Below are 22,914 nucleotides of genomic sequence, written 5' to 3'. Positions count from 1 at the left end.
GCCAAATGTAATACAGTAAGCAAGGGCAAGAAACCCAACAAACATTTACAGTTAAGTAGATCAAAGCCACCCTTCACAGTTTAAGTCAATAAGGGCAACGAGCAATCGCTCTTCATAGTTAACGGCGAAATCATTTTAAAATTTCTTTAAAGAACATTTTTAGAGGACATTTTTGGAGGGGGTAATAAAATGGGTAGTTTAGCTCGGGTCTGAGCATGTGGCATGATACCAAGGAGTTATGTTGACAGGTGTTGCTTGGACTTCATAATGCATTAATAGATTAACTGATTAACAGAGTTGGAAGGGACCTAATAGGTCATCTAGTCCAACCCACCCACCCTCCGCGCCCAAGCAACAGATGCCTACACCATTTCTGACAAATGGTAGTCCGGTCTCTTCTTAAAAGCCTCCAGTGATGAAGCTCCCACAATTTCCGAAGGCAACTTCTGTTCCATTGGTTGATTGCTCTCACTGTCAGAAAATTTCTCCTCATTTCCAGGTTGAATCTCTCCTTGGTCAGTTTCCATCCATTATTCCTTGTCTGGCCTTCAGGTGCCTTGGAAAATAGCTTGACCCCTTCTTCTCTGTTGCAGATCCTCAAATATTGGAACGCTGTTATCATGTCTCCCCTGGTCCTTCTCTTCACTAGACTAGCCATGTCCAGTTCCTGCAACTGTTCTTCCTATGTTTTGTCTCTAGTCCTCTAATACTCTTGGTTGCCCTTCTCTGCACCCTTTCTAGAGTTTCAACATCTTTTTTTATAGTGTGGTGACCAAAACTGGATGCGGTACTCTAGGTGTGGTCTTACTAAGGCTTTATGGAGTGGTATTAGTACCTCATTTGATCTTGATCCTACGAACTTCATTGTTAACATTTCTTTGCAGATTGGGGACCGGGTCTGGCTGCCTGGTTGCCATGAGCAGTGCAGTTGTTATGGACCCTCGGACTTCCGCTGCGTTGCTGCCAGTTGTAATCCTGGACGGACATGTACTGTGAAGGATGGGAAACTAGGCTGTCACTCCCCATGGGGGACCTGCACAGTGACAGGGGACCCTCATTACTTCACTTTCGATGGGTCGGTGGCCCATTTCCAAGGCACCTGTGCCTACGAGATCTCGAAGGTTTGCAACACCTCCTCCTCCTCTCCGTTCTTCTACCGGGTTGTGGCACGGAATCAACCACGAGGAAATGCTCGGGTGTCTTTTGTCACTCGAGTGGAAATCTGGTTGAAGAGCAGCACGCTAAGCTTTCATGTTGTCCTAAGGAGCAGTCAGATTGTAGAGGTATGTGGACTATTGCCATGTGTGATTGCTACATCGAGTTGCTTTTGTGCCTTTCTGTTCTGCCAAAGACCCATTCCAAGGATAATTTTGAACATCGAAGAGATATTCAAAATTCTGCAAGTTATTAACATCTTTTCATGAAGAAAGGTCTCCTCCTATGTTGGTGAGTAACTTCTCCAGTTAGTAGTCAGAGTTTACACAAATTAATGTTAGAATCCTAATCCTAGATCACCATCCATATCTCCTGGTTCTGCTCATCCTTGTTAGAATAGGTCAATGGTCCATCTAGTCCTGCATTCTCTTCTGTGATGTCTAAAGGTAAAGGTTCCCCTTGCACATATGTGCTAGTCGTTCCCGACTCTAGGGGGCAGTGCTCATCTTCGTTTCAAAGCCGAAGAGCCAGCGCTGTCAGAAGACGTCTCTGTGGTCGTGTGGCCGGCATGACTAAACTCCAAAGGTGCACGGAACGCTGTTGCCTTCCCACCAAATGTGGCTCCTATTTTTCTATTTGCATTTTTACATGCTTTCGAACTGCTAGGTTGACAGAAGCTGGGACAAATAATGGGAGCTCACCCCCATTACACGGCACTAGGGATTCAAACTGCTGAACTGCCAACTTTTTGATCGACAAGCTCAGGGCCTTAGCCACTGAGCCACCATGTCTGTGATGTCTACTAGATGTCTGTTGGAAGTCTGTTGCTGTTCTGCTAATGTTCCCCAGCAAGTGATGTTTAGACACAACTTGTCTTTGAATCTGGGGCTGGCCTGTGACCACAAATGGCCTTTTCCTTCACTAATTCATTTAATCCCCTTTAAAACAATCGGAGTTGATAATCATCACTGCTTCAGATTAGCAAAACACAGCTATCACTGCATTGTGAATGAATACTTTCATCTCCTAAAATTTCCACCATTCACCTTATCAAATTGAATCAATAGAATAGAATAGAATAGAATAGAATAGAATAGAATAGAATAGAATAGAATAGAATAGAATAGAATAGAATAACAGAGTTGGAAGGGATCTTGGAGGTTTTCTAGTCCATCCCTCTGCCTATGCAGGAAACCCTACACCACTTCAGACAAATGGTTATCCAATATCTTCTTAAAAACTTCCAATGTTGGAGCATTCACAACTTCTGGAGGCAAGTTGTTCCACTGATTAATTGTTCTAACTGTCAGGAAATTTCTCCTTAGTTCTAAGTTGCTTCTTTCCTTGATTAGTTTCCATCCATTGCTTCTTGTCCTGCCCTCAGGTACTTTGGAGAATAGCTTGACTCCCTCTTTGTGGCAGCCCCTGAGATATTGGAACACAGCTGTCATGTCTCCGCTAGTCCTTCTTTTCATCAAACTAGACATAGCCAGTTCCTGCAACCGTTCTTCATATGTTTTAGCCTCCAGTCCCCTAATCATCTTTGTTGTTCTTCTGTGCACTCTTTCTAAAGTCTCCACATCTTTTTTACATCGTGGCGACCAAAACTGGATGCTGTATTCTAAGTGTGGCCTTACCAAGGCATTATAAAGTGGTATTAACACTTCACATGATCTTGAGTCTATCCCCCTGTTTGAATGACTCCCAAATTCCAACATTATAGGAAAGGGATTTTTAAAAAATGGCCATTGACCACATTCGTGATTTAAATATGACTTATCCATCTCGCTTCCCTAATTCCATTTTCCTTTTTTCAGGTCAACCAGGAAATGGTGGAACTGCCCCATACCCTGGAACTCACGGGCTTCATTTCCAAGATAAAAAATATGGTGATTGTAAAATTAGCAGCAAATGTTGAAATCCTTTATAATGGCCAACACACACTGTTCATCAAAGTGGGACCAGAGTACCAGGGGAAGCTCTGTGGAATGTGTGGGAATTTTAACGGTATTTCAGAGGATGATAAAGTGCTGCCCGATGGAAGCAGAGCCCAGAACGATTTGCAATTTGGCAATGCCTGGAAAACAGAGACCAGCCCAGCAGGGTAAGAAAAGATTCAAAGATGACGTGTTAAGCCTCACGGCTCCGTCGTGAGTCCAATGACGTCAAAGTCATTTTGCATTCCAAAATAGATGCAACTGCTGCACACCTGTGCATGAAAGAAATCCTGCCGCAGCTTCATGCTATTGCAGACATATTACTAGATTGTGATGTTGACTTTTTTTGTGTGTGGGTTTATGGCGCTACGGATACATTTTATGCTATTGCCAGTGGTGGAATTCAAGTAATTTAACAACCGGTTCTCTACCCTAATGATTTCTTCCATCAACCAGTTTGCCAAACTGCTCAGAAAGTTAACAACCGGTTCTCCCGAAGTGTTGCGAACTGGCTGAATCCCACCACTGGCTATTGCTAATAACGCACCACCAAGGAAGGCACCTGCATCGACAACCTGTTTGATAAAACGTTGTGGCTTCATTTCCTGCATTTGCTAGAGTTGAGTTTCTCCATCTTGGCAACTTGAAGATGTGTGGACTTCCAACTTCCCCTGGCTGAGGAATTCTGAGAGTTGAAGTCCACACGTCTTCAAAGCTCCTTCTTGTATTTGTTTACATTTTGCTGTAGAGCTTCTAAGGAAAGCCAGACCTCTTGCTTTGTTGTTGTTGTTGTTGTTTTATTAAGGTGTTTGGATGACAATTCCACCCTGGAGCCCTGTGAAAATCGGCGGGAATACGAAGAGCTGTGTGGGATTTTGGTCAGCCAAACGGGACCTTTTGCCAAGTGCTACTGGCATGTGGATCCTTCCCTGTTTTATTTGGCCTGCCTCTACGATTTATGCCACTACGGGAGGCAGAACAACATGCTGTGCATCAGCCTTGCAGCTTATGAGGAAATGTGCTTTCTTGAGGGAATTCAGACCCCAGGCTGGAAGGCTTCCGTTCAATGCCGTGAGTATCCATCTCTCTATTGTCCAACAAATTTTGGAGGATCTCTTTTTAATATGTATTTAATGTATATTTACATTATGTATGTATGTATGTATGTATATATATTTGTTTTTGTAGGTTTTCACGGGTATAGGTATGTAGGTCTGGGCATATTCGGGCCTTCTCCCGTGTAAGGTTGAAAGTATCTTGGCGATGTTTCGATGAGGTCTCATCGAAACGTCGCCAAGACTTCGTCGAAACGTTGCCAAGATACTTTCAACCTTACATGGGAGAAGACCCAAATACACCAAGACATAGATAGATAGATAGATAGATAGATAGATAGATAGATAGATAGATAGATAGATAGATAGACATATACATATACATATACTGTACATATACATATACATACATACATACATATATATATATGTTTTCGTAGGTTTTCATGGGTATAGGTATGTAGGTTTTGGCATATTCGAGTCTTTTACCGTTTAAGGTTAAAAGTATCTAGGCAACGTTTTGACGAGGTCTCACTCGTCATCTTCAGGTTGGAGTTTTTGGCTTTGTGCTTATGTGAGCAAAGCATGGTTATAAAGCGTAGTGAGACTCCGGAACTAAAATAATTAAAATTTTATTCTACTAAGCTTTCGTCAGCCAAGTATTGAGACATCAGGAAAGACCCTGCAGGATGAGCAGAGGCGGCTTCCCATCAGGGAGCAGAGACCAATGGCACCCTCCCCCTGAGCATGCAGACTCAGCCTGTGAAGGCATAGTCAGCCCTGACCAAATACAGAGCAACCCGGCAGGGCTGTCTCAAAACATAACAGATAGGATTAATGAGAAACAAACTCGGCCGACCACAAGGTGACGGACAAGACAGCAAATTGCGAAGGTTGACAGGCTAACATCATCCCTTACAGATAAGCAGGTTAGGAGGGAAGAAACAGTAGGAATTAAGCCTCCATCAACCAGCATGACGACAGCAAAAACAACACAGCTAATTAAAGTGGGAGATGGCTGGAAGGGCCTATTACACTCGCAATGGCCAAATTGATTAATGCATATAAAGGCAGAGATCTCTTTAAAAGGTAAAGGTAAAGGTTCCCCTTGCACCAACTCTAGGGGAGCGGTGCTCATCTCCGTTTCAAAGCCGAAGAGCCAGCGCTGTCCGAAGACGTCTCCATGATCATGTGGCCGGCATGACTCAACGCCAAAGGTGATTCGAACCGCCGAACTGCCGATTTTTCAATCGACAAGCTCAGCTGTCTTAGCCCCTGAGCCACCACATCCCAGAGATCTCTTTAACGGTAGTTTAATAGTCAGACGATGTCAACAGATGGCTGACGAAAGCTTAGTAGAATAAAGTTTTAATTATTTTAGTTCCAGAGTTCACAGATTGTCTGTTTCTTGTTTTACAAATATACTTGGAACTCATATTTTTAGAATACTTTGTAATATATATATCCATCCGATGACTGATATAGCACAACAAGAAGAAGAACATTTTAATAAAATTTTATATATATTATTATATATAATAAATATTATATATTTATTAGGAAGAAAACTAAGCACAAGGAGAAATGTTTAGGGCAGGAAATGATTCGGTATTCATTCCATAAATCCACTTCCAGTCCCCCGCCCCCAAGATATCTTCAAAACAACAGGTCATGTCTTTATTTCTTCAGCTTTAGGCTGACAAATCTGATTCCTAATGAAACTTCTGAAACAAATATCCTTGAGATTATTGAAATGCTCTGAATCAGGAGTCTTCAACCTTGGTCCCTTTAAGACTTGTGGACTTCAACTCCCAGCATCCCTCAGCCAGTAAAGCTGGCTGAGGAACTCTGGGAGTTGAAGTCCACAAGTCTTAAAGGGACCAAGGTTTGGAGACCCCTGCTCTGAATCACTGCCATCATGGCTTAATCCAGTGGTTCTCAACCTTTATAGTGCTGCGACCCCTTTAATACAATTCCCCATGATGTGGCGACCCCTTTAATACAATTCCCCACGATGTGGCAACCCCCAATCATAAAATTATTTTTGTTTTGAATTTATCGCGCCTGAAGCCATATTGGCTAGCGATCTGAACTGCTTGCGATTGCCTTGAGGACGGAGGCGTTAAAGCGGAGACTCCTCCCCTATTAAGTTTATTGCGCCTGAAGCCAGATTAGGCTAGCGATTGGGAGTGATTGCAGATGGCTTGAGAGGGAGACATCAGAGCAAAGATTTCTCTCTTTTTTAATTGATCATGCCCAAAGCTGAATTTGGCTAGCGATTTGAAGAGCCTGCAGCTGGCTTGTGAATTCAACTATTGGAGCGCGATTCTTCAACTCGCAAGTATACTTCCCATATTTCTGATGGTCTTAGGCGACCCCTGACAAATCGTCATTCGACCCCCAACAGGGTCCCGACCCACAGGTTGAGAACCGCTGGCTTAATCCAAGAAAGGGGAGAGGAAAACCACGAGGGCCAAACCTGTCGCTAGTGAACCTCTTGTTCCTTCTGCAGCTGCCACTGACCCCTGCCTCGACTTGGCTTGTGGAGACGATGAATGGTGTGGGGAAAGGGGAGGAAAATGGGGCTGCTTCTGCCACCAATCTTACAGCCCCACCAAAAGGGCCGACTATGGTAAGCAAAAGCTTGCGCTGATTTCGGTTTTTCCCTTTGTACTATTTGTCTTTGAATAGAAATTAGTTCAATGTTGCTGCAGCAAAAGAACCTGTAGGGCAGGGGTGAAATCCAGCAGGTTCTGACAGGTTCTGGAGAACCGGTAGTGGAAATTTTGAGTAGTTCGGAGAATCGGCAAATACCACCTCTGGTATTCCCACTGTTGTGCCTCGCCCACCCCCCTCTCCGCAGCCTGGCCCCTCCCAACTCCTGCTATCTCAGCCAGAGACTGATAGTGAAGACAAATGGCCTGGCATGCCTCCAGCCCCCAGCCCTGGCACCATGCCCGGACAAACCGAACAAACAAACCTCCCTCCGATAGCATGTGCGCTTGAAGCCAGCCACGAGCTGGGATTACCAACAGCTGGAGACGAAATGATGCAATGGATAGATCCATGCTTCCGGAGAATGGAGAGGCGACGTCACCAAAAGGAAGGGAGGGGCAGGCCTGGATAAGTGCTGAGTCATGGAGCCACACCCCATGGCCTATATAAAGGATCTGCTTTTTGGCATTCCTTGAGTCAAGCAAAGTCTCATCTGGTTTGCTGAAGTCACACCTTGGATTCTTGCCTGCCCTGAGAACTCTGACAGGAATTTGGCAAAGCTACAGAGGCTTCGTGGCCACGCTTGATACAGATTTCCCAGACCTGGCCGTCAGAGGAGGAGTGGGACACGACACCCACCTTACCCAGAGTAGGGTGGGAATGGAGCTTTTGCAGTATCCTTCCCCTGCCATGCCCACCAAGCCATGCCCACAGTTTTAAAAAAAATTGAATTTCATCACTGCTGCAGGGGGGGGGAGTGCCCCCCCCAAAAAAGAAGTCAAACTGGCACTGATGATGTTACCTAGTTGGGTAGTGAAACATCTGCAAGAAAACAGCCAAGCTGGGAGAGCAACACAGACCCCTTGTGCCAAGTCTCAGCTACAAATATTCTTCTTTTATTGGCACTGGGATCATGGAATAGAAGTCCCATCCTGTTTTTACAAGCGTCATGCGTGAAAAAGGGGGCAGGATTTTGGCCCTCTGGTTGCAGTGGCATGATGACTTCAACCCTTTTTTCCCCAGACTTCTGTTTTCGGCATCCACGTGACAACCCTCGAGTTGAGCTCCCTTGAAATTGGTATCAAGTGAGGAAAAAAATGTATTCTTGCGCCAGCCAACTCTCAGTCTTTCATTTTCAGCCTCTCTTCTCTTATCTCGCTCTATCTGGGTTCAGCTGAGCCTTTCAAAAGCTCAACCATTCACGGTCACAATTCTGTTCCACAGTTTCCTGAAAAGTCCCCTCCCTCCCTCCCTTCTCCTTCTGCTTCACTATCACCAGAACAACTAGACACAAGAACAGTTTTTTCCCGAAGGCCATCACTCTGCTAAACAAATAATTCCCTCAACACTGTCATTCTCGGCATGCCTCAGAATTTCTTTCAAACTGCGGTTTTGGGCATTTAAAAAAAAATTTGTCGCACTTTTGTCCAGGATTCCACTGCAATTGTGTTTCCGTAACACGTTTCTCCATCCCTCAGGAGTCTCCCTGCTCCTTCCGGAAGAATTCCTTTGGGATGGCTTCGCTTGGGGACTCAGGTAGTCCTTGACTTATGACCGGAGTTGAGCCCAGAATTATGGTCATCAGCTGTAGTCATTAAGCAGGTTGCAATATGCCATGCCAAAAATCATGGTCTGTAGGACGTTAAGAACATTCATAAATGCAAGCTAGTTACCAACGCCCCAAATCTGGGCATTGTTGCTGTGCAGGGGGAATGATGGCGTGTACCAGGGGTGAAATGCTCCCAGTTCGGATCTGGTAGCGATGGCGGCGGGTGGTTCAGAGAACCGGTAGCAAAAATCCCTGCCTCCCCCATGCCCGTCTGAGCCACGCAATCATCAGAGGTTGTTTTTTTTACTTTTAAAAGTATTTTTAAAATTTTTAAGCATCATATCGCAAGATCTCAAATGGACAGCTAACATCAAAAACATCATTAAAAAAGGACAGCAAAGAATGTTCTTTCTGCGCCAACTCAGTAAGCTCAAACTGCCCAAGGAGCTGCTGATCCAGTTCTACAGAGGAATTATTGAGTCTGTCATTTGCACCTCTATAACTGTCTGGTTCGGTTCTGCAACCCAACAAGAAAAACACAGACTTCAGAGGATAATTAGAACTGCAGAAAAAATAATTGCTACCAACCTGCCTTCCATTGAGGACCTGTATACTGCACGAATCAAGAAGAGGGCCGTGAAAATATTTACAGACCCCTCACATCCTGGACATAAACTGTTTCAACTCCTACCCTCAAAACGACGCTATAGAGCACTGCACACCAGAACAACTAGACACAAGAACAGTTTTTTCCCGAAGGCCATCACTCTGCTAAACAAATAATTCCCTCAACACTGTCAGACTATTTACTGAATCTGCACTACTATTAATCTTCTCATAGTTCCCATCACCAATCTCTTTCCACTTATGACTGTATGACTATAACTTGTTGCTGGCAATCCTTATGATTTATATTGATATATTGACCATCAATTGTGTTGTAAATGTTGTACCTTGATGAACGTATCTTTTCTTTTATGTACACTGAGAGCATCTGCACCAAGACAAATTCCTTGTGTGTCCAATCACACTTGGCCAATAAAAATTCTATTCTATTCTATTCTATTTTTCTTTGGTTTCCTGCCTGAACAGGGGTTTGGACCGAAAGACCTCCAAGGTCCCTTCCAACTCTGTCATTCTGTTAAGCCAAATATCATTTTGTATCATTCCTTTCTGCAGATTACCAGCTGACCTGCAAGAGCAGCGGAAGCACGGTCTCTCTCTCCCGCTGCCTTCTTTTCACCGACGGATTCCCTGCCGAAAGACTCCACTTGGCTGACCTCAGTTGCACGGGCTCCTTAGTTGGAGACAGACTCGTCTTCTACTTCGACACGGTGCAGAAAACCTGTGGAACCCAAATGGAGGTAGGGAGAGCAAGAAGCACCTAAAACAGAGAGGATGCACCAATGTTCTGTATTTTTCGGAGTATAAGATGGATTTCCCCCCCCCCAAAAAAAAGAGGGTGAAAATTTGGATGTGTCTTATACACCGAATGTAGCCAAAAACACGAGGCATGGAGGAGGCAGTGGTCTGTGGCAATCCCTGTAGCCTGGAACAGCTGATTGGGGTTATTCTGGGAGGCCGGTCCACCCGCCAATCAGCTGCTCGTGCTGAATCAGGCTGCAATAATGTTCTGAAGCTGACCTAGCTGTTTGCTACTTGCTGCAAGGACTCAGAGTTTGCAGCAGCAATCACATCCAGAAAGCACACACAAGTAACTGATTCAGCAGGAGTTAATAACTTCTCTTTATATATAATACAACACATGAAGTAAATAAACAATACCAAAAGCAGGTTTTCCAACAGGTAGTAAATACAAACAAAGCACAAGCAGAGGAGAGGAGTTTCAGTTTCAGTTTTGAGCAGCAGACTAGTTTAGAGCTCAGCACAGACTCAGAGCTGGAGAACTAAGCCAGTCCCAGGCTCCTTGCCGTCTCTTTCCTTGTTGCTCCGACAGCAAATACTGTTTCAGTTTCCAAACAGCCCTCAACTCTCTCACATACTGACAGGACGCTAGCCAGATGAATACCAATGGATGCTGGTAGTCAGAGGGCGATTTTTCTTCTTATTTTCCTCCCCAAAAACTAAGGTGCGTCTTATACTCTGGAGCGTCTTATACTCTGTAAAATACAGGTAGTTATTTCTTTAGTTTGAAGAGTTGCTGTTGAAAGGAGAAGATGAAGGACAAGTTAAGGTAACTTCTAGGCAAGGCTTTCACAAAACTCAGACCAGATGAATAAGATACAGGTAGTCCTCAATTGAAGACCATTTGATTATTGACAGATCAAAGTTAAAACAGTGCTTAAGAAAGGGACTTATGACTTAACCTTAAATTCACAAGCATTGCAGCATTCCCACAGTCATTGGATTAGAATTTGGGTGTTTGGCAACCAGCATGAATTGACCACAGTTGCACTGTCCTGGGATCTTGGGATCACCATGAATGATCTTCTAAGGTAGTGGTAGTCAACCTGGTCCCTACTGCCCACTAGTGGGCGTTCCAGCTTTCATGGTGGGCGATAGGGATTTTGTCCAATACTGAAGCACTTTCCTTTTTTTTAATTTAATTGACTTTTTAAAAAAAATTCATAGCATTATTTAAAAACATTTTCCTTAGGTTTTCATAAAATTCCCCATGACAATTTAAATTTCTGAAAATATACTATTTGTATTGCCCACGCATTGCGTAAGTGAAACAAAATGGTGCTATAGTGGGAATGCAAACAAAAGAGCCTCGTCCCAGAATAGCTTGCGCATCTCCCCCCACACCACCCAGCTGTAACAGACAAGCAGAGCTGGTAGCTGGCGCCCCCCCCCAAACCCAATCCACGATACGCGAGAGGCATGCACAGACGACAATACACGGCGCATTATTGCGGAACCGGTGGGCGGTTAGAAAATTTTACTACTAACAGAGATACAAAAGTGGGCGGTAGCTATAAAAAGGTTGACTACCCCTCTTCTAAGGGGACTTCTGACAACCAAAACCAATGGGGGAAACCAGATTTGCTTAATGACCCCATGATTTGCTTAACAACCATGACAAAAAAAGGTAGTAAAATCAGGCGACACAGCAACATCACTTAACGATAAACAATTCCAGTCCTAATTGATGGTCAGTTGAGGTCTACCTTTAACTCAATGGCCTATTCTTTGATTGACATATTCCTAGATAATGTTGTTACAACAAGAATAAGAAGTTGACCTCTTTTTCAATGTTTTTTTTTTCTTTCCACCCCACCTCCCTGGCTCTTTCTAGGTAAATTCAACCCATGCTATCTACACCAACATAGTGCAGGGTCATCTGAAGAACACCTACGGTGGGATGATCAGCCGAGACCGGTTTCTTTTCCTGCGCTTCTCCTGTGCTTTCCCATTGAACATCAATCTCTCCATGGCATCCGTCATTTACCCCATCCACGAGTGAGTTCAGCTGGATAAATTTCCCAGGGCAGCAGTTATACTTGCATTCTTCCCCTTATTAATGGCCCACACCTTACCACACTGTTTAACTTCTGCGTCCTTTTGTTCAACATTCCTGGTGTCCTCCAGATGTAAAAAGAATCTTATTTGCTGTTTCCTACCACATCTTTGGGTGGCTCAGTGGCTAAGGCGTTGAGCTTGTCGGATCGAAAGGTCGGCAACTCAGCGGTCCGAATCCCTAGTGCTGCATAATGGTGTGAGCTCCTGTTACTTGTCCTAGCTCCTGTGTGAGCTCCTGTTACTTGTCCCAGCTTCTGCCAACTTAGCAGTTCGAAAGCACGTAAAAAAAATGCAAGTAGAAAAATAGGCAGGTGGGAAAGTAACAGCGTTTCATGCACCTTTGGCGTCTAGTCATGCCGGCCACATGACCACGGAGACGTCTTCGGACAGCGCTGGCTCTTCGGCTTTGAAACAGAGATGAGCACCGCCCCCTACAGTCGGGAACGACTAGCACATATGTGAGAGGGGAACCTTTGCCTTTACCACATCTTTCCCCTTCCTTTTCCCGTCCAATCACACCTCACACTCTAGAACCCTGAGTGGTACATGGACTGCACGTTCCTGTCTAGTTTCTATTCTGGGGGCCCCAGCCATGCACCCTGCTTTAGATCACAGCACTGGGGAAAAAATGGATAGCAATGAGACTGGTAGGGGAAGAGTCAACATGCCACGTTGAGTAGATAACATCTCCAGATCATTCCATGTTGTGGTTAGAATTTCCTTCTCTACCACTGGGTGGCAGAACTTCCTCAAAAATAGCCCATTCCTTTCTTCTGGAACCTGGGAAAAATTATTTATGATGTTGATATAACCACCACTGAGGCATGGCATCTCTAGGTGGTAAAAACCGATGCACTGTAATGCAGTGGGTTGTAAGGCATGACAATGATGTAAAAATACATTGGTGGAGTTCACAGAACCGGCTTCCTTGGTTACTTGTCTATTTGAAGGTTACTCAAGAAATTGAACCGTAATCTAATCAAGCCGTCTGAGTTACACTGAACTACAAAAAGTTGAACCCAGGTTTTCTCAACTTTGACAACTTTAAGATTTGACAGGTTGAGGAATTCTGGGAGCTGAGGTCCACATGACTTAAAGTTGCCAAGGTGTATTTTATTTATTTTGTCAATCATATATAAGATTACAGGTAAAAGTATAAACATAATTTGGCTACATGAAAAGAGTAAGTAAAAAGGAATATTAAGACAGAGACGGTAGGCACGCAGGTGCACTTATGCACGTTATACACTGATTATACACTGATCTAACTGCAGTGAAGCCTTAGTATGTTCTACAAATGGAGCTACTAGGTTTATAACTAACCTGGTTAAGTATTGTATGAAGTATCCATTTCGCAAGGACCATAAATTGTTCAGTACATTCTAAGATCAATAACCACATTTTCAGCATATACCTGGTCTGTAACAAATTCAGGTCATGTTTTCATGCTAAAGGTAAAAGGTAAAAGGTTCCCCTCGCAAATATGTGCTAGACTCTAGTGGGCAGTGCTCATCTCCATTTCAAAACCGAGGAGCCAGCACTGTCCGAAGACGTCTCCGTGGTCATGTGGCCAGCATGACTAAGCGCCAAAGGCGCACGGAACGCTGTTTCCTTCCCACCACAGGTGGTCCCTATTTTTTACGTCCTTTCAAACTGCTAGGTTGGCAGAAGCTGGGACAAGGAATGGGAGCTCACCCTGTAATGCGGCACTAGGGATTCAAACTGCTGAACTGCCACCTTTTGATCGACGAGCTCAGCATCTTAGCCACTGAGCCATTGCATCCTTGTTTTTCATGCTAGAAGGAAGCATTTGTGCCTCAGCAGAGCGGGTTAGTTTAAGCAAACTTAGCGTTTTGAGCTCTTGCCCAGGAATTTAGCTTAGCCTTAAGCATCCATTAAAGAAGACTTAGCATTTGATCAAGGATATCCTTATTCCTGTACAACAATTTATAGATGGAAAGATTTCTTTAGAATTGTTATAGGAGGGTTCAACCAATCCTACAGGATCTAACCAAAGGTCTCTGCAGTTTCACCAAGCCCTCCATTCTGTTGTCTCTTAACCATTTTCTTTTTCCCTCTCCCCCATTGTAGGACAGCACAAGTGATATTGTCCACTTGTCCTACAATGCAATTATTTTTGAGAACCTGTTATGTTTCCTTAACGCTTCCTCCAAAACTTTGACAAAAAGCATGATAATTCTCTTCTGTTTTATTCCTTTGATAGCATCATTAATATGACCGTCTCCTCTGGCCAAGGAAACTACCAGGCCATCATGACCTTGTACCAAGATCCCCAGTACAGCAAACCGTTTGCTCAGAGCCCTATTGTGCTCACAGTCAACCACAGGGCCTATGTGGGCATCAAGATTTTGGGAGCTGACCCCACCCGCTTTGTGGTCACCTTGTCCTCGTGCTGGGCCACGCCAGAAAGAGATCCTTCCTCCAGCATTCGGTGGGATCTCATCACCAACCAGTAAGCTGTTCGTGGGAATTGAAAGGAAACAGACTTTAGATACTTTGGGATGGAGAGGACTTCTTGTCCTCCCACTAGCATCTCCAGTAGTGAGAGATGCGAGATCATTTAGCATAGGGGTGTCAAACTCAAGGCCCGCGAACCGGATTCAGCTTGCGGGGCTGTCTCGGTGGGATTCAGCTGGTTCAGGCCGGTTCGGGTGAACCGGTAGTTAAATTGCTAGGTAGTCCCACCTCGCCCCTTCCAGGAGTCCCACGCGCCCAATTTTGGCTCCCAGGTAAGTGCCACTGAAATTTGGGAGCTCAATTGTGGTTGTAAGTCAAGAGCTACCCATATTCTATAAATGATAAGCGAGCAACAGGTATGGGAGCAACAAATGGGAGTTTATCTTTGATCCCATTGTACCTTCCAGCCACTTTCATCCCTCTGTCTGATCTTACCTTTCCCTCTTCAGGTGTCCCAATCCTCAAGATGGCACAGTACGAGTTGAGGAGGATGGAGTCTCTCTGTTGGGACGCTTCTCCTTCAACGTTTTCACCTTCATCGTGGATTCTGAAGAAGTGTACCTACACTGTCGCATCCGCCTTTGCAACTTTTGGTTGGCCAAATGCACCATGGTGAGAAAGGGGAGAGAAATGGTAGATCAGGTCTTCTCTTTGACATTGTAGGAGAAAAGCCTTGTTGGTCTGCATCAGAGGTGGCATTCAGCCAGTTTGGACTAGTTCGGCCGAACCTGTAGTGGAAATTTTGAGTAGTTTGGAGAACTGGCAAATACCACCTCTGCATGATTTATTTAACAAGTACCCTGATGTAGGGTGAATACTTCCTGAGTGGGGTTTTAGCTGGGGAACGCAATGAAGAAATGTGGACTCAAAAGAGTGGCAAGTTGCCCATGGAACATGTTGGCCATAATGAGCTGACTGCAATGAGTTGGCCGTGGCGAATTGGCCATGGAACATGTTGGCCATAATGAGTTGACTGCAATGAGTTGGCCGTGGCAAGTTGGCCATGGAACATGTTGGCCATAATGAGTTGACTGCAATGAGTTGGCCATGGCGAGTTGGCCATGGAACATGTTGGCCGTAATGAGTTGACGGCAATGAGTTGGCCATGGCGAGTTGGCCATGGAATATGTTGGCTGTAATGAGTTTTTTTAATTATTATTTGCATTTATATCCTGCCCTTCTCCGAAGACTCAGGGCGGCTTACACTATGTTAGCAATAGTCTTCATCCTATTTGTATACAAAGTCAACTTATTGCCCCCAACAATCTGGGTCCTCATTTTACCTACCTTATAAAGGATGGAAGGCTGAGTCAACCTTGGGCCTGGTGGGACTCGAACCTGCAGTAATTGCAGTCAGCTGTGTTAATAACAGACTATCTTACCAGTCTGAGCCACAGAGTTGACTGCAATGAGTTGGCCATGGTGAGTTGGCCATGGAATATGTTGGCCATAATGAGTTGACTGCAATGAGTTGGCCATGGTGAGTTGGCCACAGCAAGTTGGCTGTGACGAGTTGCTCCATTCTCTGGCTCTGAAGCACAGGAGGAAGGGCTGCTCCCAAGGCAGTGGTGAGATAAGAGGGATTTGAGCCTGGGCCTAGAAAATAATTTGAGAAAACAGCTTAGCCAAGCCCCTCCTTAGGTCACATGGAACATAAAGTGAGGCAGGAGTCCTCCTAACCTATACAGCTTGTCCTCGACTTACGACAAAACTGGAGCCCAACATTTACGTTGCTAAGTGAGAAATTTGCTAAGGGAGTTTTGCCCCATTTTACAACTTTTCTTGCCACATTTGTTAAGCGAATCATTGCAGTTGTTAAACTAGGAACACGGTTGTTAAGTGAATCGGGCTTCCCCATTGACTTTGCCTGTCAGAAGGTCGCCAAGGGGGATCACATGACCCGGGGGACACTGCAACCATCATAAATATGAACCAGTTGTCAAACATCCGAATGTAAATCACACAACTGTGGGGATGCTGCAATGGTCATAAGAGTGAAAAATGGTTGCAAGTCACTTTTTTTCAGGGCTGTTTGAACGGTCACTAAGTGAACTGTTGTAAGTCGAGGACGACCTGTACGGCATTGGTTTCTTAGTCTGGTTTATTGGGCTGATAGTTCTCTTGAACAAGATCCTGATATTTCATTTCCCCTTTTTCAGAATTGCCTTTCTCCGGGCTCTGTGACTTTGGGAAGGAAACCTCCATCAGCCGTCATCTCAGCTGGTCCTTTCTTGAAATACAGCAGCAGTTTGCTAGATCACGGTAGGTTTCCTTCCTGCTTGAGTGTATTTTGAGTGTAACCAGACACAAAGACAGTTTTTCCCCGAATGCCATCACTCTACTAAACAGCTAATTCCCACAACACTGTCAAATTGGCTGCCACCAATAACCTCCCATCGACCTGTGCACTCTCACAGGGAGGGTCTCCTTAGGGTGCCATCAGGCAAACAATGGCGGCTCCCAGGGGAGGAGCATTCTCGGTGGGGGTACCTGCCCTATGGAATGAACTACCTGTGGGGCTACGCATACTCCTTGACCTCCAGACTTTTAAGCGCGAGCTCAAGACTTTCTTATTTCATCGAGCAGAGCTGGCCTAATGGGAATTTTAATGGGGTTTTATAGGGTTTTTATAATTTTTATTTTATTATTTTTAACTCTTTAGCCAAATTGAATTAGATTTTTAGTGATATATTGTTTTAATTGTTGTGTTACTGTTTTATTCTGGCTGTACACCGCCCTGAGTCTTCGGAGAAGGGCGATATAAAAATATAAATAATAAATAAATAAATAATAAAAAAATTATTTATTAACACTGTATGACTATTCTTCTCATCTTTCCTAGTACCTATCTCTTCCCATTTATGGCTATATCCATGTTGCTTGTATCTTTACAATTTATATTGTTTTATTGTCTCCTAGTATGATTTGATTGCTTATTAGTATCCTATGACTATCTTCAAATAAAAAAAAAAACCTCTGCCCAACTCTGCATAACAGCAATAGCAATAGCACTTAGACTTATATACCGCTTCATAGTGCTTTACAGCCCTCTCTAAGCGGTTTATAGAGTCGGCATAATTGCCCCCAACCATCTGGGTCCTCATTTTACCAACCTCGGAAGGACGGAAGGCTGAGTCAACCTTGAGCCGGTGGGATTTGAACTGCCGAACTGCAGCTAGCAGTCAGCTGAAGTAGCCTGCAGTACTGCACTCTAACCACTGCGCCATCTTGGCTCTAAGATGGATTCCAATAGTTATTTAGTTATTTATTTAGGTGTTAATAACAGACTAGGTATGTAGGTATGTAGCAGTGGTGGGTTGTCCCCGGTTCGGACCTGTTCTATAGAACCGGTAAGTAAAATCGGCAGGAGGCTCCGCCCACTGACCCAAACATCATCAAAACTCTTCTGCGCATGCGCAGAAGCTTCTTCTTCATCGCATGGGTGGGATGCAAACGGTAGTAAAGGTAAGTAGAACTCACCCCTGGTATTTAGGTATGTAGGTATGTGTGTATGTATGTATTTATTTACTTATTTATTTATGGAGGGTCATTTCAAACCATCTACTGGCAGACATGAGGAATCTGGTACTTTCATATCTTTATTTTATTTTATTTTATTTGCATTTATATCCCACCCTTCTCCGAAGACTCAGGGCGGCTTACATTATGTCAAGCAATAGTCTTCATCCATTTGTATATTATATACAAAGTCAACTTTATTGCCCCCAACAATCTGGGTCCTCATTTTACCTACCTTATAAAGGATGGAAGGCTGAGTCAACCTTGGGCCTGGTGGGGCTTGAACCTGCAGTAATTGCAAGCAGCTGCTGTTAATAACAGACTGTCTTAGCAATCTGAGCCACCAGAGGTCTTTTTCTACAGGACTTCAGTTGGCCAATAAAAACTGTATCCCATCACCTTTCTTCTTCCTATTTTTATTCCTCAGCACTTTAGCGTCCTGCTGGATTCCCTGCTAACTTCTTTTCCTGGGAACGTGGATGGATGGATGGAGATGGCAGACACGAGGCCCACCATTCAGAGAGAGATTTCACCCTGGATTAGTCTTGGTTGGCTCAACGATGGGTAGAGATTATAACTCAGGATGTGAAAAAGTTTTGGGTGATGCCAGGACAAAGGCGTCCTATTTAGACCGATTCTTGATTATTCAATGGCTGAATGTATGTATAATTAAAGTTGTAAAATACACAATTTTTGTTCTTCCCTCTGTCCTTCGATACCACTCCATGCTTTTCACAACTTTTAATGTGATAAAATTACTGCTGGGTTGGAGCCAAGATACACGTAGTAGAGCACTCTACCGATCATGAATAAGTTGCTCATGTTTAAGTTCAGCACCACGGTAGCTACAAGAATAAAACCCAATTTGCTTCTGCCAACTACGTCTCACGTATGTTTCCCTAAAAGCCATTTGGAGAAAGAAAAGGATAATCCTTCAAATGAGGAAGTAAAAAACGGATTGCCAGTGTGTTTCTTCAAGATGCTTTGCTGGCTGAGAGAAACCAAGTGCAAAAAAACGGACGCCAGGACGAGATTGGGATTGGAATTCCATTCTTAAAAATGGTGTTGCTTCCAGTTTTAAAAAAATCGAGCCTTTTTGGTGCCCAGGGAAGAAAATGCGTGACTGTTGCTCACTGTTTGGGCAAGGATAGGACAGATGTGACCTGCTGGTTGGTGCCCTCTGAAAGAGGGGCTGAGCCCACCTCCCACTGCCATGCCTCTGTTTTGTTTTTGTTTTTTTGCATTTATATCCCGCCCTTCTCCAAAGACTCAGGGTGGCTTACACTATGTCAAGCAATAGTCTTCATCCATTTGTATATTATATACAAAGTCAACTTATTGCTCCCAACAATCTGGGTCCTCATTTTACCTACCTTATAAAGGATGGAAGGCTGAGTCAACCTTGGGCCTGGTGGGACTTGAACCTGCAGTAATTGCAAGCAGCTGCTGTTAATAACAGACTGCATTAGCAGTCTGAGCCAAAGAGGCACCTTGCAGGAGATCTTCTGGAGTGGCCTCCCCTCACCCCACCCCAAAAAGGAGGAATCTGGTATAATCTGATATTAATCTCCTCCATGCTGCAGTAGGCAGTGCAAGATAGAGGCAACAAAAAAGAGAAATCTGGGATTAAAAAAAAAACCCCACAATAATTTATTCGTTACACTTACACAAGATGCTGAGACTCTAGAAAGAGTGCAGAGAAGAGCAACAAAGATGATTAGGGGACTGGAGACTAAAACATATGAAGAACGGTTGCAGGAACTGGGTATGTCTAGTTTAATGAAAAGAAGGACTAGGGGAGACATGATAGCAGTCTTCCAATATCTCAGGGGCTGCCACAAAGAAGAGGGAGTCGGGCTGTTCTCCAAAGCACCTGAGAGTAGAACAAGAAGCAATGGGTGGAAACTGATCAAGGAGAGAAGCAACTTAGAACTAAGGAGAAATTTCCTGACAGTAAGAACAATTAATAAGTGGAACGACTTGCCTGCAGAAGCTGTGAATGCTCCAACACTGGAAATTTTTAAGAAAATGTTGGATAACCATCTGTCTGAGATGATGTAGGCAGGGGGTTGGACTAGAAGGCCTCCAAGGTCCCTTCCAACTCTGTTGTTGTTATTATTATTATTATATGGCCAACTATTGACATTTTTTTAGCCATTACGGTATCAGATCAAAATTAAACGCAGGGTTGTTGCAGATTTCAATGAGCGACAACGATAAGAGGCCTCTCCTTTTGGCAGGGAAGCTCTGGAAAGAATGAAGGGCCGGAGGGGGGGGGAAATTGGCCTCCAATCTCCACAAGATAAATCAGGGGCAAACGTAGGTGAATCACCACAAATGAACTCTGAGAAGAAGTTGGGGCAGGGAGAGTTCATGTGGAGGGAAAGCTTCTCTCTGGAATCCTCTGTAAGTCAGAGGCAGCTGTCAGGATGATAAACAGCTCTTGGTATTTGATTGGAAACCAATTGGCAACCAGACCTACACAGATGGCTCCATGCAGTTTTTTGAAGCATAGTACAGAAGTATCAACTGTTGGTTTTAGGCAGTGGTGGGATTCAAATAATTTAACAACCGGTTCTCTGCCCTAATGATTTCTTCCAACAACCAGTTTGCCAAACTGTTCGGAAAGTTAACAACCGGTTCTCCCGAAGTGATGCGAACTGGCTGAATCCCACCACTGGTTTTAGGGCAATGTTTCTTAACTGTTGACAACTTCAAGATTTTGTGGGCAACTCCCAGAATTCCCCAGCCAACATTTTAAAGTTGCTACGGTTGAGAAATCCTTCCTTCCTTCCTTCCTTCCTTCCTCCCTCCCTCCCTCCCTTCCTTCCTTTCTTCCTCCCTCTCTCTCTTTTCTTCCCTCCCTCCCTCCCTCCCTTCCTTCCTTTCTTCCTCCCTCCCTCTTCTCTCCCTCCTCCCTCCCTTTATTCCTCCCTCTTTCTCTCCTTCCTTCCTTCCTCCCTCCCTTCCTCCTCCTCCTTCCTCCTCCTCCCTTCCCTCCCTTCCTTCTCCCACCCTCCCTCCCTTCCTTTATTCCTCCCTCACTTTCTTCTCCCTCCTCCTCCTTCTTCCTTCCTTCCTTCTTCCCTCCTCCTCCCTTTCTTCCTCCCTCCCTCCCTCCTCCCTCCCTCCCTTCCCCTCCTTTCCTTCTCCCTTCCTCCCTCCTTCCCTTCTTTTATCCCTCCCTCTCTCTCTCTCCCTTCCTTCCTTCCTCCCTACCTTCCCCTCCCTTTCTTCTCCCTGCCTCCTCCTTCCCTCCTTCCCTCCCTTCCTTCTGCAGTCCATCTTACTGTCTAGGGTCTTCTGGTGGTTTCCCACCCAAAAACCACCCAGCTCCAGCCTCGCTGTTTTTTAGCACAAAGGCAACATGACCTTTGAGTTCTTTCAAAGTCCAAATTGAGTCCTTTGTTCCTTCCCCCATCCCCCCCCCCCAGTTCATCCTACTGAGCAAAGCGAAAGAAGCTTTGGTAAATTCTTTTTTCTTTCTATCCGCCCCCCTCCCACTCCCTACTTTTCTACCTTCTCCTTGTCTCTTTTCTCAGTTCTGAGCCCTAGGAAAGAAGAGTCTGCTTCCTGGAGCGTGTCACCCTGCTGACCTCTCCCTGACATCTCTGCAAAGGCGCCACTTGGCTTGGCTGGTTGCCAGGGGTGCCCTCCGAGCCTCTTCTGCTCCGGCTCACCCGGGCTCAGCTGCAATCGCTTGGGAAAACTGCAGAGTGAATCACCCCATTCTCCAGGGCTGGCCTTCGCACACTCCTCAAACGAAACGCTCTCTTAACTCCCCGTTCCACAGGGCTGCCAAGCAAGCTACCATCGCTCCTGCTGTCCATTTCTTAAGTTAGGAGGCGCAGATAATTCTCCTCCCCTCCTTCTCTCCCTCCCTCCCTTCCTCCCTCTCTCTCTCTCCTTCCCCCTCTCTCTTTTCCTCTCTCTCTCCGACCCTCTCTCTGTCTTTCTCTCCCACTCACCCCCTCCCTCCCTCCCTCTTCTTATTTTATTTATTTATTTGTCAATCATATATAAGGTAACAGGTAAAAGTATAAACATAATTTGGATACATGAAAAGAGTAAGTAAAAGAGCAATTTTAGGACATGGAAGGTAGGCACGCAGGTGCACTCATGTACGCCCCTTACAGACCTCTTAGGAATGGGGTGAGGTCAGCAGTAGACAGTTTAAACTTAAAGTTTTGGGGGTTTGGGGAAGAAACCACAGAGTCAGGGAGTGCATTCCAGGCATTGACCACTCTGTTACTGAAGTTGTATTTTCTGCAATCGAGTTTGGAGCGGTTTACCTTGAGTTTGTATCTATTATTTGCTCATGTATTGTTGTGGTTGAAGCTGAAGTAGTCATTGACAGGTAGGACATTGTGGTAGATAATTTTATGTACTATGCTTAGGTCAGATTGAAGTCGGCGTAGTTCTAAGTTGTCTAAGCCCAAAATCTGGAGTCTGGTGGCATAAGGTATTTTATTGCGAGTGTAGGAAGTTAGCACTCACCCCTCTCCTAGAAGAATGAAATATTTTAGAAGATATTAAAAAAAAAGGGCAGAATATTATATTTCCCTGGATGAGAAATGGAGAAACCTGTTTTAAAGACAAAGCAGCTTCCTGCCTCCAGACACCTTTGTCAATGGGCCATTAAGGCCTCACCCATGCTCACTCATTCCCCCCCCCACCTTTTTCACTGGACCATCATCTGCAACACAATAGGACCCATCTAGCAACAGAAACTCACCACATGGCAAGGCTCAAGCAAGAGAGAACCTACAATGTTAGCTAGGACCCCTAGATCAGGGGTCTCCAAACTTGGCAACTTTAAGCCTGGAGGACTTCAGCTGGCTGTGGGATTCTGGAAGTTGAAGTCCTCCAGGCTTAAAATTGCCAAGGTTGGAAACCCCCTCCCCTAGACCACCTGGGAGTTTGACAACCAATCAGGACACATATCTTATACAGAAACAGGAAACACTAAGGTGCGGGCCCCACAGAGAGTATAAACTCAGACACTCAGCATCTTGGTCTCTTT

The 22,914-nt window shown here is 44.7% G+C and overlaps 1 protein-coding gene and 2 long non-coding RNA genes across 3 annotated transcripts; 1 reads left to right on the top strand and 2 right to left on the bottom strand.

Annotated features, from left to right (window-relative positions):
• Window positions 1–577: 577 nt before the first annotated feature.
• LOC131204827 (alpha-tectorin-like) lies at window positions 578–18,549 on the top strand. Its single transcript, XM_058196440.1, has 10 exons — window positions 578–1,283; window positions 2,973–3,259; window positions 3,898–4,163; window positions 6,660–6,779; window positions 9,591–9,775; window positions 11,671–11,834; window positions 14,119–14,367; window positions 14,822–14,984; window positions 16,532–16,634; window positions 18,319–18,549. The coding sequence occupies exons 1-10, from the start codon at window positions 783–785 to the stop codon at window positions 18,324–18,326; spliced, it is 2,046 nt and encodes a 681-aa protein (XP_058052423.1). The 5' UTR covers window positions 578–782; the 3' UTR covers window positions 18,327–18,549.
• LOC131204843 (uncharacterized) lies at window positions 10,152–14,956 on the bottom strand. The gene is made up of 3 exons (XR_009156649.1): window positions 14,808–14,956; window positions 14,296–14,372; window positions 10,152–10,572 (listed from the first exon to the last, which is right to left on the bottom strand). It is a non-coding gene; the product is annotated as an uncharacterized LOC131204843 (long non-coding RNA).
• LOC131204844 (uncharacterized) lies at window positions 14,995–21,575 on the bottom strand. Its single transcript, XR_009156650.1, has 4 exons — window positions 21,411–21,575; window positions 19,559–19,764; window positions 15,755–15,968; window positions 14,995–15,100 (listed from the first exon to the last, which is right to left on the bottom strand). It is a non-coding gene; the product is annotated as an uncharacterized LOC131204844 (long non-coding RNA).
• Between the last annotated feature and the right edge of the window lie 1,339 nt (window positions 21,576–22,914).

This window comes from Ahaetulla prasina, chromosome 10 (assembly GCF_028640845.1).
Source record: "Ahaetulla prasina isolate Xishuangbanna chromosome 10, ASM2864084v1, whole genome shotgun sequence".
Classification (NCBI taxonomy): Eukaryota; Metazoa; Chordata; class Lepidosauria; order Squamata; family Colubridae; genus Ahaetulla; species Ahaetulla prasina.
Note: the sequence above shows the minus strand (reverse complement) of the source record. Positions and strands in the feature narration are given on the sequence as shown.

What these genes read in the sequence shown, in the direction of transcription:
- LOC131204827 (XM_058196440.1), top strand. Translation starts at nt 783, where the DNA reads ATGCGGTACTCTAGGTGTGGTCTTACTAAGGCTTTATGGAGTGGTATT. An exon ending in ACAGAGACCAGCCCAGCAGG is followed by an intron (nt 3,260 to 3,897) that starts GTAAGAAAAGAT and finishes TGTTTTATTAAG; the next exon opens with GTGTTTGGATGACAATTCCA. An exon ending in GGTTGGCCAAATGCACCATG is followed by an intron (nt 14,985 to 16,531) that starts GTGAGAAAGGGG and finishes CCCCTTTTTCAG; the next exon opens with AATTGCCTTTCTCCGGGCTC.